The 15,635-nt window shown below is 40.3% G+C and overlaps 1 protein-coding gene across 1 annotated transcript in view; it reads left to right on the forward strand.

Moving 5' to 3' along the window:
* The window catches only part of TMEM8B (transmembrane protein 8B), a 72,571-nt gene that overhangs the window by 24,658 nt on the left and 32,278 nt on the right, over positions 1–15,635 (forward strand). The window contains exons 4-5 of the mRNA XM_044678217.1: positions 211–400; positions 8,312–8,519. Of these exons, the coding sequence (XP_044534152.1) occupies positions 211–400; positions 8,312–8,519 (398 nt within the window). The remainder of the gene's footprint in view (positions 1–210; positions 401–8,311; positions 8,520–15,635) is intronic.

Here is a 15,635-nt window from a genome sequence, read left to right on the forward strand (position 1 = left end):
GGTCATCTGGATGACCTAGGGGATCCTTGTATGGGAGCTTGGGAGCCAATTTCCTCCAATGCTAATTTCTCCTTTTCTCTGGGGGCGGTGGGAGAGTATATTAGAAGTTATCATGGTAGGTTTGGATATCATCATTTGAAATGTTATACATTCTCTGGCTCTATCTCTGTCTTTGTCTGTCTGTCTCCCTACCCCTTAATATCCCCCCAGGGGGTCTCTTCCTGACCGATTACTCCACTTGCTCACCCCGAAAGCTGAGCCCATTCCGCTCCTTTGCCAGCACTGAGCTCTTCCACTTCCACGTTCCTGAGGACACAGTCCTGGCTGTCTGGAACCTCATCATCTTCAAAGAGCAGGGAGGCACCTTTGGGGATCATTGCCCAGACCAAAGTGTGACTGTGTGAGTAAACTTGATCAACTATTCTCTGATAGTACGATCTCCCATTTTCATCTTCTGCCTCCTGGTACTCCCAAACTTACAACCCAAACTATTACCTGAACTCTTATTGTCTGTTGCCAACCCATAAACATTAACAGTCTGGTCTCTTACCTCAAACTCTTCCAGCCTGATCTTCCATTCCAAATCTTTTTTCCTTGACACAGTGACATTACTGCCAGCCCCCATATTCTGATGTCATAACCGAGACCTCCCACCCTGGGAACTTAATCCTCTTTTTTTTAACCCTTACTTTCTGTTTTAGAATCAATAATTTGTATTGGTTCCAAGGGAGAAGAATGGTAAAGGCTTGGCAATGGGGGTTAAGTGATTTGGCCAGGGTCACATAGCCAGGAAGTATCTGAGGCCAGATTTGAACCCAAGACTTCCCAGGCATGCCTATCTATCCACTGAGATATCTAGATGCTCCCAATCTAATCTTTTTTCATAAAGTGAGACTCAGTGCTGTTATACATCAGGACTCACTTTATCTCATTTGATCATCATGACACCCTATAATGCATATGGTAAGATTATTATTATCTTCTTTATATACGTTAAGAATTTGAAGCTCAGGGATGTAAGACCTTCCTTAAGGTCATACAACCAATACTTGAATATCGGTCTTCTTAACTCTTGGCTTTTTCCAATACACTTATTCTCCTCTGGAGGCAATGTGTCTTTTATGACCGGAGTAGACTGCCCTTACTAGGGTTGAGTATATACAGAAGATGGGGGAGCTACATTGTTAAAAAAAAAAGCTGTGTTTTAGGGGGACTCTGTTAGTACAACTTGCTGTCCTTGAAGTTTCCTGCTGTCTGTTCCATATAAAGCTGGAACTTGAGAGAAAGGTGATATCTTTTTTTTTTTCATCCTCTTTAGAACACTTTGCCTACTCCAAACTTCTCTTTTTACCATCTGACTTAGAGGATTCCTGGAGTAAAGAAGTATGAGCAAGTATGCCACTTGCTTTGTTACTAGTACCTAGTACTAGTAGTGGTAGTGGAAGGAGGCTGAGAGTTCTTAGGATCATAGTTTTAGAAGAGGGAGAAACCTTATAGGTCATCTGGTCTAATCCCCTCATTTTATGGTTGAGAAAAATGAGTCTTGTTTGATCCTGAGCTGGCATGTGGACCATACTCTGTTTTCTTCCTGTCGTCTGCTCATTTTACCTACTTTGGCTAGAAATTTAGCCCTGTTTTAACTCAGACTTGCCCTGCCCCCTCCATCTTGGCTGAATACCTCTTGGCTTCCACCTCTAACTACATCTCAGCCTGAAAAATTATCTGCCTTTGTCCTGCAAATACCGGCTGTTGCTCACACCTGCACTCTGGCCATAACCTTTTAGCTATATTGCTGAGTATCAATCACCAGCATTTACTTGCTGACCTTCTGTGCTGCTCCTCTGCAGGTGATTGTTCCCAGGAACTGGACTCAGCCAAATGAGCTCATTTTGGGAAGCTTGTGCCAATCATTTAGAGCTGTGGGATGAATAAGTCCAAGGCTATCATTCAGATGCTAAAAGAGAAGGAAATGCAACACTCCATGGACAGTAACTAGCTCGATGAGGAGAAGAACCAGCTTCAGGCCCCTTTCCTGCTACAATACATTTAACTCCTTTTACACCACAGATTTAGTGCTACCTTATCAGCCAAAATGGAATGATGAAGTATTACTTTGGACCCCTCAGTTCTCTAAAGATCACATGAAGATGTGGTTTTCTGACTAGATAGTCCAGCCCTTGGGCTATTCCCATGTGGTGAGAACAGCCAGCATAGTTCAATAGAAAGAATCAGTGGTTTGAAGTGAGAGGATGTGGGCTTGAATTTTGGTACAGCTATTTGCTACCCATGTGAAGACATTTGCTTAATGTGCAAGGGTCAGCCCCATCCATAAAATGAGGAGGTTAGACAAGATGACCTTTAAGGTTCTTCTAGCTCTAAACCTATGAGCCTCTTACACAATTCATTTGAGAGAACTTAATCACTGAGTTGCATCTGGTATTTGCAGACTTGGCAATGGAAGGAAACTGAGAGTTCACAAGATCATAATTTTAGAACTGGAAGAGACATTACTGGTCATCTTGTCTCATCCCTTTATTTTGTGGATGAGAAAAATGAGTTTTAAGAGGTTGCATAATTTGCTTTATTTCAGTTTTGTCAGAGATAGGATTTGATGACTCAAGTTGGACCCTCTGTCTACGCTGCCTCATTAGAGTATAATCAGAGGCTATATAAGTATCTCCAGACCTGTGGCTTAGCACTTGGACTAGAACAGTGATGGGCAAACTTTCCCAAAGGAAAGGAAATGCTCATCTGTCAATCTGTTTCTAAGGCAACTCTTTCCAAATTTCATTGTATTGTATCCTACTCATCGTATTCATCAGTCAGATTAGGAATAATTAGAACATTTCTGTGCCCCCCCCCCCAATTTGGCCTGAGGGCCAAGTTTGCCCATTACTGGACTAGAACAATGAGGACCACCAGAGTTCCAGGAAGGCAATAGTTTGGGATGAATATGTTTGGGGGAAACTGGCCAAAATTCTGCCTCTCTGTCTGGCTAGACTTTCAACTTGGAGCCCTCCACTGAAGAACAATACCCTTACCAGCCCCCCAGTTGCTCTTTCTTAAGATTTCCAAACATGCAGAAGAATGAAGAATCCAGGCTTAGTTTTCTCTAGATGAAAAAGACAAGCATTTCTTTGATGTCAGATTGGTGTGTCTCCATCATGAATGAATGAACTAAGTATTCAGTCACCCTCAAGGGGTGATATGATTCCACTTTGTGTTGGGGAGTATCAGCCATCCTTCCCTAAGGCCTCATTGGTAGTGGGACAGAGACCATCACACTTTTTCCTCTGGGGCCCTTTCCTTTATGCCCTAACCCCAGGACCAGGGTCTTACGCTTAGACATCAATCAATAAATTACAAACTTCTCCTAAAAAATGACCTTGGACAAAACCTAAACTGGGTCTCTGATTCTTTCTCTCTCCACCCCATTTTGTCCTTTGGGGTTTTGGAGAACTCTGTTGACCAAGATCTCAAGAAATATGTGAGCATTCCATCTTATCTAAGACCAAATTCTATGGTCCCTTTAAGATCATCTCCTTGGCTTCTGATCTAGTGATTCTTGAGAATCAGGTTCTGCAAATGTACACTGAAAAACACTAAAAAGGCAGATTACCCTGATATAACCTAATCTAACCTTCCTGGTAATTTTGTTGGCAAAAGACAATATATCTGGCCATCACCTAATATAAGCGAGCTAATGTTCACTTCTGGGTATTGTTTGATACACTGCAGGGCTAGAAACAGCTTTATTCTATATGAGAGAATCAGCCCATGTAGTTTAGGCATTCAGTTTGGTATAATAGAAAAAATGGTGGTCCTGGAGCCAGGAGAAACTTGTGTTCAAATTCTGCTCCTGACACTAGTCATTTTTATCTCTCTGTGCCTGAGCTTCCTCATATATAAAATGGAACGGATAATACCTGCTTATCTACATTACAAGGTTGTTATGATGGTTAAATGAAAGAATGTATATATATATAATGCTTAATAAATTTTTAAGTGCTATTATTTGTAGCTTACTGTGAATTTGAGAACGTGTTGAACCTCATTGAAATGGAGTCTTCTTTCTTCTATGCCACTGAGCCAATGCCTGGCACTCAAGTCCTGATGGGAAAAAAAAAATTATTCTCTTTCTGAAACAGACCAGTTTCAGAATTAATGCAGGTTAATCTCACTGAGCATGGATTCATCTCTCCATCTACTTCCTCTCCCAGAACTCATAGTCTTCTTGAAAAAAGAGTGGGGAATTGGGAGTCTAATGATGTCAGGGCTCTCAACCAGATCAGCAGCTGTGCCTGGCACCTTTTCTATCATTTCTATGCATTCACTCTGGAAAAGGATGATTTATACTAACCAAACTGGATTGTGGTGGGGGAAGTAGAAGCATGCAATTTGGTCTAACAGGGAAAACCTGAAGACTAGATTCCATAATCTGTCTGAGCTATATGAGCACATTGTGATGTCATTCAGATTATGCAATGTGCCAGTGGTCTTGGAGAGGTTTATAAAGGACATCTTCCAAGACCTGTTGGACCAGTGCATGATCATCTGCTTAAATAATTTTCTCATTTAGATTACCCTCTTAAAAAAATCCTTACCTTTCATTTTAGAATCAGTACTATATATTGGTTCCAAGGCAGAAGAGTGGTAAAGGCTAGACAATGGGGGTTAAGTGACTTGCTTAGAGTCACACAGCTAGAAAGTGTGAGGCCACACTTGAAGCCAGGACCTCCCATCTCTGGTTCTGGCTCTCAGTCCACTGAACCACCCAGCTAGCTCCTACCTTCTTAACTAAGATTGTCCCATTCCCCCTTTCTAGGCTGTGTCAATCTTGCATTAATTGACCCCAGAAGCCTTGTTTTGCAATCTTTCATCAGATCTATATTCTATCCCTTTCTCCTCAGGCCATATTATTGAATTGTAATCACTAACACATACCAGCATTTCTTGTCCAACTTCCCCCATCAAATAACTCCTATGAGTCCCTTCCTTGACCAGTTTTACTTGTTTGGAATACCCTGTCATCCTCGGTCCAATGAATGTATTCTTATTGTACTAGCCCTAGGAATGAAATGGAGTGGATGGGATTCCTTCTGAAGTCTTGATGAACTTGCAAGTCTGCTTTGACTGTAACCAGATCTCTCTACCATCTAGTGCATATACTTGGAGAAATTGGTATCTATAAAGACTTTAATGCAAGCTGTTAGGAACTCTCAAGAGTTGAAAGGTACCCGAGAGGTCATTAGCTCCCCTTGTATCTGATAATCTCCTCAAAGATGCCCCCACCAGTGTTCATCCATTCACTTGGAGTCATTGTGGAATGAGGTATCCACTTCTTTCAAGGCAACCCATTTTACTTTTGGACAACTTTTAAGGCTAGGAAATCTTTCCTTAAATTAAATTGTTCTGGCCTCTATAGCTACCCCCGATACTATCCTTTGTCCTTAATTTTCTCAGCCCTTCAGCACCTCACTCTCCAGGGCTAAGATAGTGATAGCTACAGGTAGATTTAGGCCTGGAAATGACTTTAGAGGTTTTCTAGTTCAATCCTTTTTTAACCTTTACTTTCTGTCTCAGTATCAATTTTAAGATAGAGGGGCAGCTAGATGGCTCAATGGATTGAGAGTCAGATAAAATATGGACTCATATTTCCTAGCTATGTGACCCTGGGCAAGTCATTTAACCTCTGTTGCCTAACCCTTATCACTCTTCTGTCTTGGAACCAATATATAGTATTGATTCTAAGACAGAAAGAGTTGGGTTTAAAAAAAATCCAACACCATTTAATTAATTAATTAATTAATTAATTAATTAATTAAGAATATTTTTTTCCATGGTTAAGGTAAGGGTTTTTAAAAAGAAAATTTTAAGCCAGAAGAACGGCAAAGGCTATGTAAATGGGGATAAGTGACTTGCCTAGAGTCATGTGGCTAGGAATTGTCTGAAATCAAATTTGAACCCAGTTCTTCCTATCTCTAGACCTGGCTCTCAGTCCACCAAGCCACCTAATTGCCTCCATCTCACATATTTTAAAAGGTGATTTTTGTCAAGAAAAATAAGGCAATCTAAAGTACAAAGAGTTACCTGTGAGTCACTTGTATTTCCCTACATGGGGGGATAAGGATCCCTTGGATGACCTTGTACCACTCTTTAGCCTCAAAGGTGGAGATCTCGCCAAGGAAAAGCTTTACTGAGTATTTGTTTCTGAATTGGTCTGGAAGCTAAATAAAGAGACTCTCCTTCTAGCCTGCGATAGATTTGGGTTGGCAGCACATCCAGATCAAGTGGGGCCCTCAGTCCCTCCAAGAACATACTTCCTAGTCTTAAAAACCATTCCCTCCCTGCCTGGGTTACTGTCCTTCTGATTAGCAGCTGCCCTTGGTTTCTGTGGGTTTTGCCCTCGTCTCTTTACTCGGCTCCAGAGAGTCTTGTCCTGGGCTTTAACCTGTCCTACACTGACCTTGCAGATATCTCTTTTGTCCTGGTCCATCCATTCATCTGTTCATTGGAGAACTTAACTCTTTCCTGTCTGGAACTTCTGCAAAATGCTTTTTTGCTTCTCCAGTCCTTATTGGTGGGTGCTCTAGTCACCTGCTGTATCTGGGCTCAAGCTCCATCCACTTCTCCTCATCAAATGACCTTCTCCCTACTCTCCCCTGTCCCCCAATGCTTTTCAGTTCTTGAGCCACAAACAAATCAACTCTTTTAATGTTCTTAGAGAATGTCAATCCTCTCTGGCTCTTTAGGAGCCTTTTAGGAATTGAGAGTGGATGTCGGATTTTATTGAAGAAATTCCTATCAATGCAGGTAGCATCACCATCTCTTCAACTCTCTAGAGAGCTGCCTAGAACATGGAGAGGTTGTCACTTGCCTGAGGTCACAGAGCCAGTCCATGTTAAAGATGGGACTTGAACCCAGGCCTCCCTGGCTCTGAGGCTAACTTTCTAACCATTTTTTGCCCACTAACTTTCCAAACCAAAATATTCCTTCCTGACCATCACTCCTTTCCATATAATTTCTCCTTTTATCAGAAGTTAAGCTCCTTGAGGATGGAGACTGTCTTTATTTTTATCTTTGCATCTTCAGGACTTAGTATAGTGCTTGGCAAATAAGTGCTTAATGAATGAATGCTTTTTTTATTCACTCATTGATTTAACACACATCTATCAAATACATAAAATGTGACAAGCAATGTACTAGAGTCTAGGTATATGAAGACAAAAATGTAGTTCCTGGCTCATTCTATTGAGGGAAGATCATTATGGCTTTGGGTTCCAGGGAGTCTCACTCTTGTTTGGACCCCTTTCTCCCTGTCCTCTTTGATTTGACCAAAGCCTGTTCACCAGCTGGTTGTCAGAGCTGGTCCTACCCTTTGGTGAAGCTTGACTTCAGTTTGTCTTCTAAACCAACATCCCTCCTCTGACACTATCTTTGTGATGTTGAGTGAATCACTTGGCTGCCTCGGGCCTCAGTTTCTCCACTTGTAAAATAAAGAGTTTGAATTGGATGGCTTCCGAGGTTCCTTCCAGCCCTAAATCAATGATTTAGACTTCGGCTTGGTTTGTCTGGTGGTCATGCCGCCTCGGCTACGGTATCTTTCTTCGTCACTACAGTTCCTCAGTAGTCAGAAGCAGACTGTCTCTTCTTGTTTGAAAGCTTGCACACCCCCGCTAGACCACCCACAGGGCTCCTGCTTCCTGTCTACAGAGTGCTGCCAGCTCCCAGCTCATTTGCAGAGCTGAGATGACTGAACTGAACTGAATGAATGATCCCTCCTGACTCAGGTTTCTAGCCCCACTTGCTTTTCCTAGCATCACTTTGATGACTCATTGCTCAGAGATCCCCAGGGGAGGGCCTTCCTGAGGTTCCTTAATTATACTCAAAGAATACAAGGCATTTTAAAAGTTTAAAAGCATATAATAACCCAGCAAGGGTAGGCTGTATGTCGGATTCCCTCATCCTTGACTTTTCACAGCATGTCTTAACTCTGGAGTCCTGATATAGCCTGATCCTTTGACCTTATGCCCCAACAGTGGACAGAAAGCCTTATCCCAACTCCAGACATCCTGACTTCTGACCATCTTCCCAATCCTTGACTGCTTGGGGGTGTGTGTGGTCCTTGAGAAGTCTGCCAGTGGTGATAGTTGGGTATTCAGTGGACAGTTCCAACTTGTTTTCTTCATGATTTGGATATTGTCTTTTTCTGTTTTTTTTTTTCTGTCCCTAACTTCTGTTTGTTTTTCCATTTTCTGCCTTCTCCTATCTTATTTTTGGTCTCTGGTTTACCATTTCATGTCTCTCCCAGGTATTTCCGCTCAGGAGCACCCCCTGTAATAAACCCTCTGAACACACACTTTCCGCCAGACACAGTGGTACCAGGGGTCTTCTCATTGACCCTCAGCTGGACGTTGCCCAACCGAACCTCAGGAATCTTCAATGTCAGCAGTCCCTTGCCTGGGGATTGGTTCCTGGCTGCTCACCTTCCCCAAGCCCATGGACGTATCTCTGTCAAGGTGGGTCAAGCCCTTTCTCCATGCTACTTCTTGGTTGAGTGCTTTAGTGGAGAACCAATCCTAGTCCTACGATCCTAGGGCCATCCCTTCTCAAGCTCCAACTTCAGTCCCCAACCCCCCTTTCCCCCATTCTATCGGTTGGATTCTGGAAGAAGCAGATCAGAAATCCAACCCAGAGAAATCATCTGAGGTTGGAAGTTGGTAGATAACTTAAGTCTAAGTCAATGCAATTGAGGGTTCCCAGTGCTTCCTCACCTATCAGATCTGTGATTGATAAAACTAAACTTGGTGACCTATAGTTGCATATCCTTGCACTGGTAAGGTAAATTATTTTTATTAAATTTATTATTAATTATATTTATTATTATTAATTAAAAGTTGCAAGCTAAGCAATGAAAGTAGCAATGTATAATATTTTATGGTTTATAAAGCACTTCACCTATATGATCACATTTGATCCCCATTATATAAGTGAAGCAAGTGAGGCTAAAAAAAGGTAGAGATCCTTGCCTAAGGTAACACAACTAGTAGGTAGAAGAGAATTCATCACTGGTACCCATGACAAAACCAAGGCTTTCTAGGAACAAGAGGGAAGATAAAGACTGAATCCTGATAAGCTGATCATGTTTAAGGAGAAAGAGGAGTCATGACCCTTAAAAGATTATGCTAAATTTATATTATAGCATTACAATATGACATTTTAATGATCTATTATATTATATAACTTATATGATAAACTCTTTCCCATCACCATCCCATGTTCTAGTGCCTAAACTAGCTTTCTAACATTATGATTTTTTTTTGGATTCATCATTTTTTCAATTTGATTCAATTTAGTCCAATCCAACCCAATAAACATTTATGAAATATCTACTATGTACAACTTAGAAGCAGTGTAGCATAGTGGATGGAGATGGAGACTTTGAGTCAAGAAGAATTGGGCTCATACACAGATTTTGGCTGCTAATAGCTGTGTCACCTTGGGCAGGTCACTTTTTTTCTTTGTGAGGAAAATTTAGGAAATTCTCTAAGACAGCTCCAAGACATGTACAGGTGTTGGGGTGTCTTATGTTGTCGAAGGGAGCTGTATAGTTGATGAAACCACAGATCTTTTGCTTATTCCTTTGTTTATTATGTACAATATACCCAATAACAATGATAGAGAATGTCCCAGCCTCTTTCTTCAAGGGATTTATGATCCAGCAGGGTAACATACACAAATAACTATAAAACCCCCCATATGAATGATGGCATAGGAGAGATCTCTGACTCTGACTGAGAAATCCCAGGAGGAAGAAAGTATTGTTTCTAACTGGGAGGTTCTGGGGAATTTGGCTTTACAGAAGAAGGTGGGCCTTGAAGAAAAAGGACTTCAAAAGGTAACTTAGTAGATACAGGGAGAACTGTTCTTGGCCCGAGTGATGCCATATGCAATTGCTCGACAATGAGAGGAGGATGAAGTAAAAGAGGGAGTAGTGTAATTTGTTTGGATTGTAGAGTGCATGCAGGAGAGCTGTAAAATAAGGTGGGACAGGTAACTTGCAGCTAGATGGTGGAAGGCCTTGAGTGACAATGGAAAGAATATACATTTTTATTTGGTAAGCCATGAGGCTTAACAAAAACCCATGGAAGTTTTTCAAGGAGGGAATGATGTTATTGCATTTCTGTAGGGATTAAAATAGTTATCAACCTTTGAAGGTAGGTGCTATTATTATACCCATTTTACAGTTTGAGGGACCTAAGGTAGACAGGGTCACATAGCTATTAAGTGTCTGAGCCTAGATTTAAACTCAGATGTTCCTGAGGTCAGGCATAACCCTCTATTCACTGTGGTACCTGGCTTGAAGAGAAGGAAGAGTCCTCTTGGTCTGTTTCTTGACTCACTCATTGCCACTTAGTTGATGTCTCGCCACTGATGGTCCCTGTGTTTTAGCATTCTCCTCCAGGATACTTCTGGTTTGGACCCCAAACTGGGCCTTCCATTTCATCTCTGTCACTTGTGTTCTTTAATTCTCTTGCACTGAGAACAGCCACCATCAATCCCTGAGCACCAGTCCATCGTGCCACCTAGTGGTGGGATGGGACTCCTTTTGGCTTTTTAAGTCATCTTTCAGATGACTTAAGATCTCCAGACAATCTTCCAGGACACCTTTGTAGCCTGAATCTCCATTGTACAACAAGAAGAAAAACAAAAGAAGAACAAAAGAGGACCAGTAATTCATAGGGGGTACTACAGAAAAATAGAAGGAAGCAACAGCAAAATCATCAGATGTATTTATACGAATATTCAAAATACCTGTAACCAGAAGTGTGAATGTTAAGATACTTTTGAGCAATAGTGTATGATGATTGTCTGTGAAAACTTGGCTCCTCTCAGCAATGCACTGATCTGGGACAATCCTGAAGGATTTATGTCCCTGCTCTCCACCTCCAGAGAGAGAACTGTTGGAGTTGTCTTTCCCATCAGTGCATTATGGTTTTATTTTGGGTGGGGGGTTGGTTATGAATGAGTGTGCTCTTACAACAATGACCAGTATGGAAGTATGTTTTGTGTGATAATAAAAATCAAATTAAAAAAAAGATACATATGAGGCAAAGTCGACCTTTTAGTTGACTTGATGAGATGGAATTTATCACTCAAATTTGGCTCTGAATGTAGATACCTTATTTAAAAAGAATAGAATAGATTGGCCAATTCTTTTTTCTTTTTAGTTTTATTAATGTCCTTTTTACACTGTAATCAATTCTCCCATATAATTTGCCTCCTGAACCCTTTTCATAACTAAGAAAAAAAAGAAACATAAAGTACAAGTAAGTTAAATTTGCAAATCCAACCACCTTTCCTGGTAGAAATTTTTTTCCCCTAGGTCCAATTGTTGTTTCTATGAAGTTGAGTCCCAAATATTTAGCCAGACTTAATCTCTCTCCAAATTCTAGTCCCATATTGTTAGATGCTTGCTGGATCTCTTAGCCTTATTATTCCATTGGTGCAGTGATGGGCAAACTTTTTAAAGAGGGGGCCAAAGGAAGAGAAATGCTCATCTGTCAGTCTGTTTCTAAGACAACTCTTTCGAAGCTTCATTGTATTGTATCCTACTCATTGTATTAGTCAGATTAGGAATAATGTCATGGGGCCAGATAGAACATTTTAGGGGCGGCATCTGGCCTGTGGGCTAGAGTTTGCCCATCACTGCATTAGTGTATCAAACTCAACATGTCCAAAATACAACTTGCTGTCTTTCCATCTAAACCCATTTCTTCCTCCAAACTTATCTTTGCTTTGCCGAGGACACAACTATCCTTCCAAGTATTTGGATTTTTAACTTGGTAGTTAATTTTTGACCCTCCACTTTTTCTTTATCCCCATATTCAATCGATTGTCAAGTATTGGTTCTATATTTCTTGCCTCCCTCCCATTTTCTCTATTTACATGACTATCATACCATTTCAGGTCCTTATGGCTTCTCATCTGGATTATAGTAACAACCTTTCTTTATTCACCTTTTTCTTCTCTCCAATCCTTCCTGCCAAAATAGTCTTTCTAAGAGAGATCATCCTACTCTCCTGATAAAAATATTTAGTGGTTCCTTTTTGCCTCTAAATAAAATACAACCCCCTTATTCAGGCCTTTAAGGCCCTCCAAAAAGTGACTACAACTTATATTTCCAGCATTATTTAACATTATTACTTTTCTTGCACTTTATGTTCCAATTAAAGTGGACTATCTCAAACTAAGCATTTTATCTCCTGCCTCTCTACATCCTCCATGTCTGGAATGTCCTCCCTTCTCATCTCTGACTTTTGCTTTGAGGCTCAGCTGTGGTGCTGCATCCTCACCAAAGTCTTCCTTGATATATCTTAGTTGCTTAGAAGATAGCAGCAGGTATGGCATATCAGGTAGTCTTTGTCATTGAATTTAAGTTCAAACATCATTAGATGTTATATGCTTCTTCATATTCTGGCAAATGCAGGACCACCAGACAGTCTGACCAGTTAACCGTATAGCATCTCTGGTTGAACCCAGTGCCAGGATAGGGAGATATACAGATACAGTATTTGGAGGTACATCTGTGTGTGTGTGTGTGTGTGTGTGTGTGTGTGTGTGTGAGAGAGAGAGAGAGAGAGAGAGAGAGAGAGAGAGAGAGAGAGAGAGAGAGAGAGAGAGAGGAGAGATGAAGGAAAGAGGAGGGGGAGAAGAGAGAGAGAATTGGGGAGAAACTGTTTTTTAAATTGATATAACATTAACCCTTTGCAGAGTGATAAATCAGGCTTGTCACTATATATTTTTGAATCAACTCAAAGTGATTAGGTCTTATATCAAAGCCTGTAGACTTTGTTCAAATAGGGCCATTAATAAAACTGAAAAGAGTAAAGAGGAGAGGATACCTGGGTATCCTCGGGGAGACTCTTTATTTACTTATTCAGCAAATATTGATGTAACTAAGTATAAGATACTATGTGGGGTGATATTAAGATATATTGATATAAAGATACTCCTTGACTCAAGGAACTTGCAAGATAATCGATAACCTATATGTGAACAATCACAACATTAAGTGGGATGTAATAAGCATCCTATGAATCCTACAGACCAAGTGGTATAAGTATTCAAAGGAGGGAGAGGTTAATTCAGGATGGATTGATCACGAAAGACTTCATTGAGGAGGTGTTAATTAAGCTGGGCATTGAAGAGGGGATTGATAGGGATTTAAACTGGTAGAAATGGTTTGGCAGGACACTTTAGGCAAGAGGAACATCATGAGCAAAGGTGTGGAAGAAGGAAATCTTGAATTGAGTTTGGAAAACAATGAAGAATACTGTTTTGCTAAGTGTAGAGTTCAAGTCATTTGGGACCAACTGGAAAGTTCAAATGTTAGATCAGACTTTAATTTAGCAGGCAATGGGGAATCTTTGAAGGTTTTTGAGTAATGGAATGCTGCAAGCAAAATGGGGCTTGGAATCATTAATCTGGTTATGCTGTGCAGGATAAATTGGAAAGGGGAGAGGATGAAGGCAGGAATGTAAGCCATTAGACTGTTTCAATAGTTCATATTTGAAGTAATAAGGAACTGAATTAGAACAGTGGCAGTGGGAATAGAAAGAAAGAGAAGGTTGTAGGAGAGAATGCAAAGGAAGACTTTGTAGAGTGAAGTCATAGGAATAATCAAAGATAGTTCTACTGTTTCAGTCTAGGGAGAACTGTGGTGCCTTTAGAAGAGGGAGACCTGGTTTGGGAGGACCTTTCCACACATAGGACATTGACTGTATCATTCTAAATTCCCAGGTGGTAGATCACTAAATAATTATACCATCTCCCATGGAATTGCCAAAATAATCTTCCTGATGCATAGATGTGACTGGCCCTCCACTAAAAACTTTTGATGACATCCTATTAACTCTAGGATAAAATAAAAACTCTTTAGTGGTATATTTAAGACTTTTCATAATTTGACTCCAACCTACTTTTCTAGCAGTGTTTTCACTTTAAACACATCCTAGCCAAAATGGATGTTTCTGAACCTGATATTTTTTATTCTACTTTTGCACACTCATACAAGTTATTTGCCTTGCCTAGAATGACTTCTCACCTCATCTTGGCTTCTCAATATCCTTATCTTCCTTTAAAATTTATTTTATTTTATTTTTATTTTATAATTTATTTATTTCTTTAGAATATTTTTTCCTTATCTTCCTTTGAGGCTTTACTTGGGCAGCATTTCCTCTATGAAGGCCCTCCTGTCATAAAATGGAGCCTTTGGGTATCATTTCCTCATACTGTTGGTATTCTTTCTCTTCTCCCATTACTTAATATTTACTTATCTGTATACATATTGTATTCCTCCATTTGACATGCAAGCTCATTGAGGGCAGGACCATTTTATTTTTGCTTTTGTGCACTTAGCATTTAACACAGTACATAATATACAGTAGTTCCTTAATAAATGTTTATTAAATTGAATTTAACTACATGAAAACCAGGGCCCATTTGTCTAGTGGGGTTTTAGGTATTTCCTAGTATTAAGACGCCTAAGGTAATTATTGCTGAGGTGTCTAGAGTGAGTATTTGGTATCTTTCAGGAGTTGTCTCCATTCCTTAAAGATAGACATCCTGGTCAGAGGCTTCCTGTCCCAATGTGTCTAACTTCTCATTTTTGATGGTCATTTAGTAAGTGAAGGTCTTTATTTACTACAACAATGAGTCCAAATCAATATGATAAATGCAATTTAAACATATTTTTGGTTTAAAATTATATTATATAAGCTAAGGGAAACCCAAAGGTTTTAGCTGATTATAAGCTCAATATGAGCCAATAGCATGATGTGGCTTTTTTTTAACCCCCCCCAACTTCTGTGTATTGGCTCCTAGGTGGAAGAGTGGCAAGGGTGGGCAATGGGGGTCAAGTGACTTGCCCAGGGTCACACAGCTGGGAAGTGTCTGAGGCTACATTTGAACCTAGGACCTCCTGTCTCTAGACCTGACTCTCAGTCCACTGAGCTACCCAGCTGCCCCATAATGTGGCTTTTAAAAATTTTATTTTTTATCTTTTTTAAAAATTATTTTTATTGATTAATTAAAAATTTTCCATGGTTCTATGATTCATGTTCCTTCCCTCCCCTCCTCCACCTCCCTCCCATAGCTGACACACAATTCCACTGGGTTTTATGTGTGTCATTGATCAAGACCTATTTCCATATTATTGATATTTGCACTAGGGTGATCCCTTAGAGTCTACATCCCCAATCATGTCCCCAACGAACCATATGATCAAGCAGTTGTTTTTCTTCAGTGTTTCTACTTATGATGTAGCTTTTAAAAAAGAGAATGCCATTTAGGCTGATTGATTGCATAATGTCTAGAAAAGTAAAGAACCAACTTTTACAGAAAAAGGTGATTAATAGTCCTATAGTACTCTCTTCTGGTTAGAACACCTCTAGAGTATTGTGTTCATTCTTGAGTGCCATACTTCCAATGAAATAGTGACTAGTTGGAGCATATCTAGAAGAGGATGATGAAGTGTGCAGAAACCATGTGTTAAGAGGAATGTTTGAGGGCATTAGGGATGATTAACCTGTTAAAGAGAACACTGTGTGTGTGTGTGTGTGTGTATGTCTGTC

This window comes from Gracilinanus agilis, chromosome 1 (genome assembly GCF_016433145.1).
Source record: "Gracilinanus agilis isolate LMUSP501 chromosome 1, AgileGrace, whole genome shotgun sequence".
Taxonomy (NCBI): Eukaryota; Metazoa; Chordata; class Mammalia; order Didelphimorphia; family Didelphidae; genus Gracilinanus; species Gracilinanus agilis.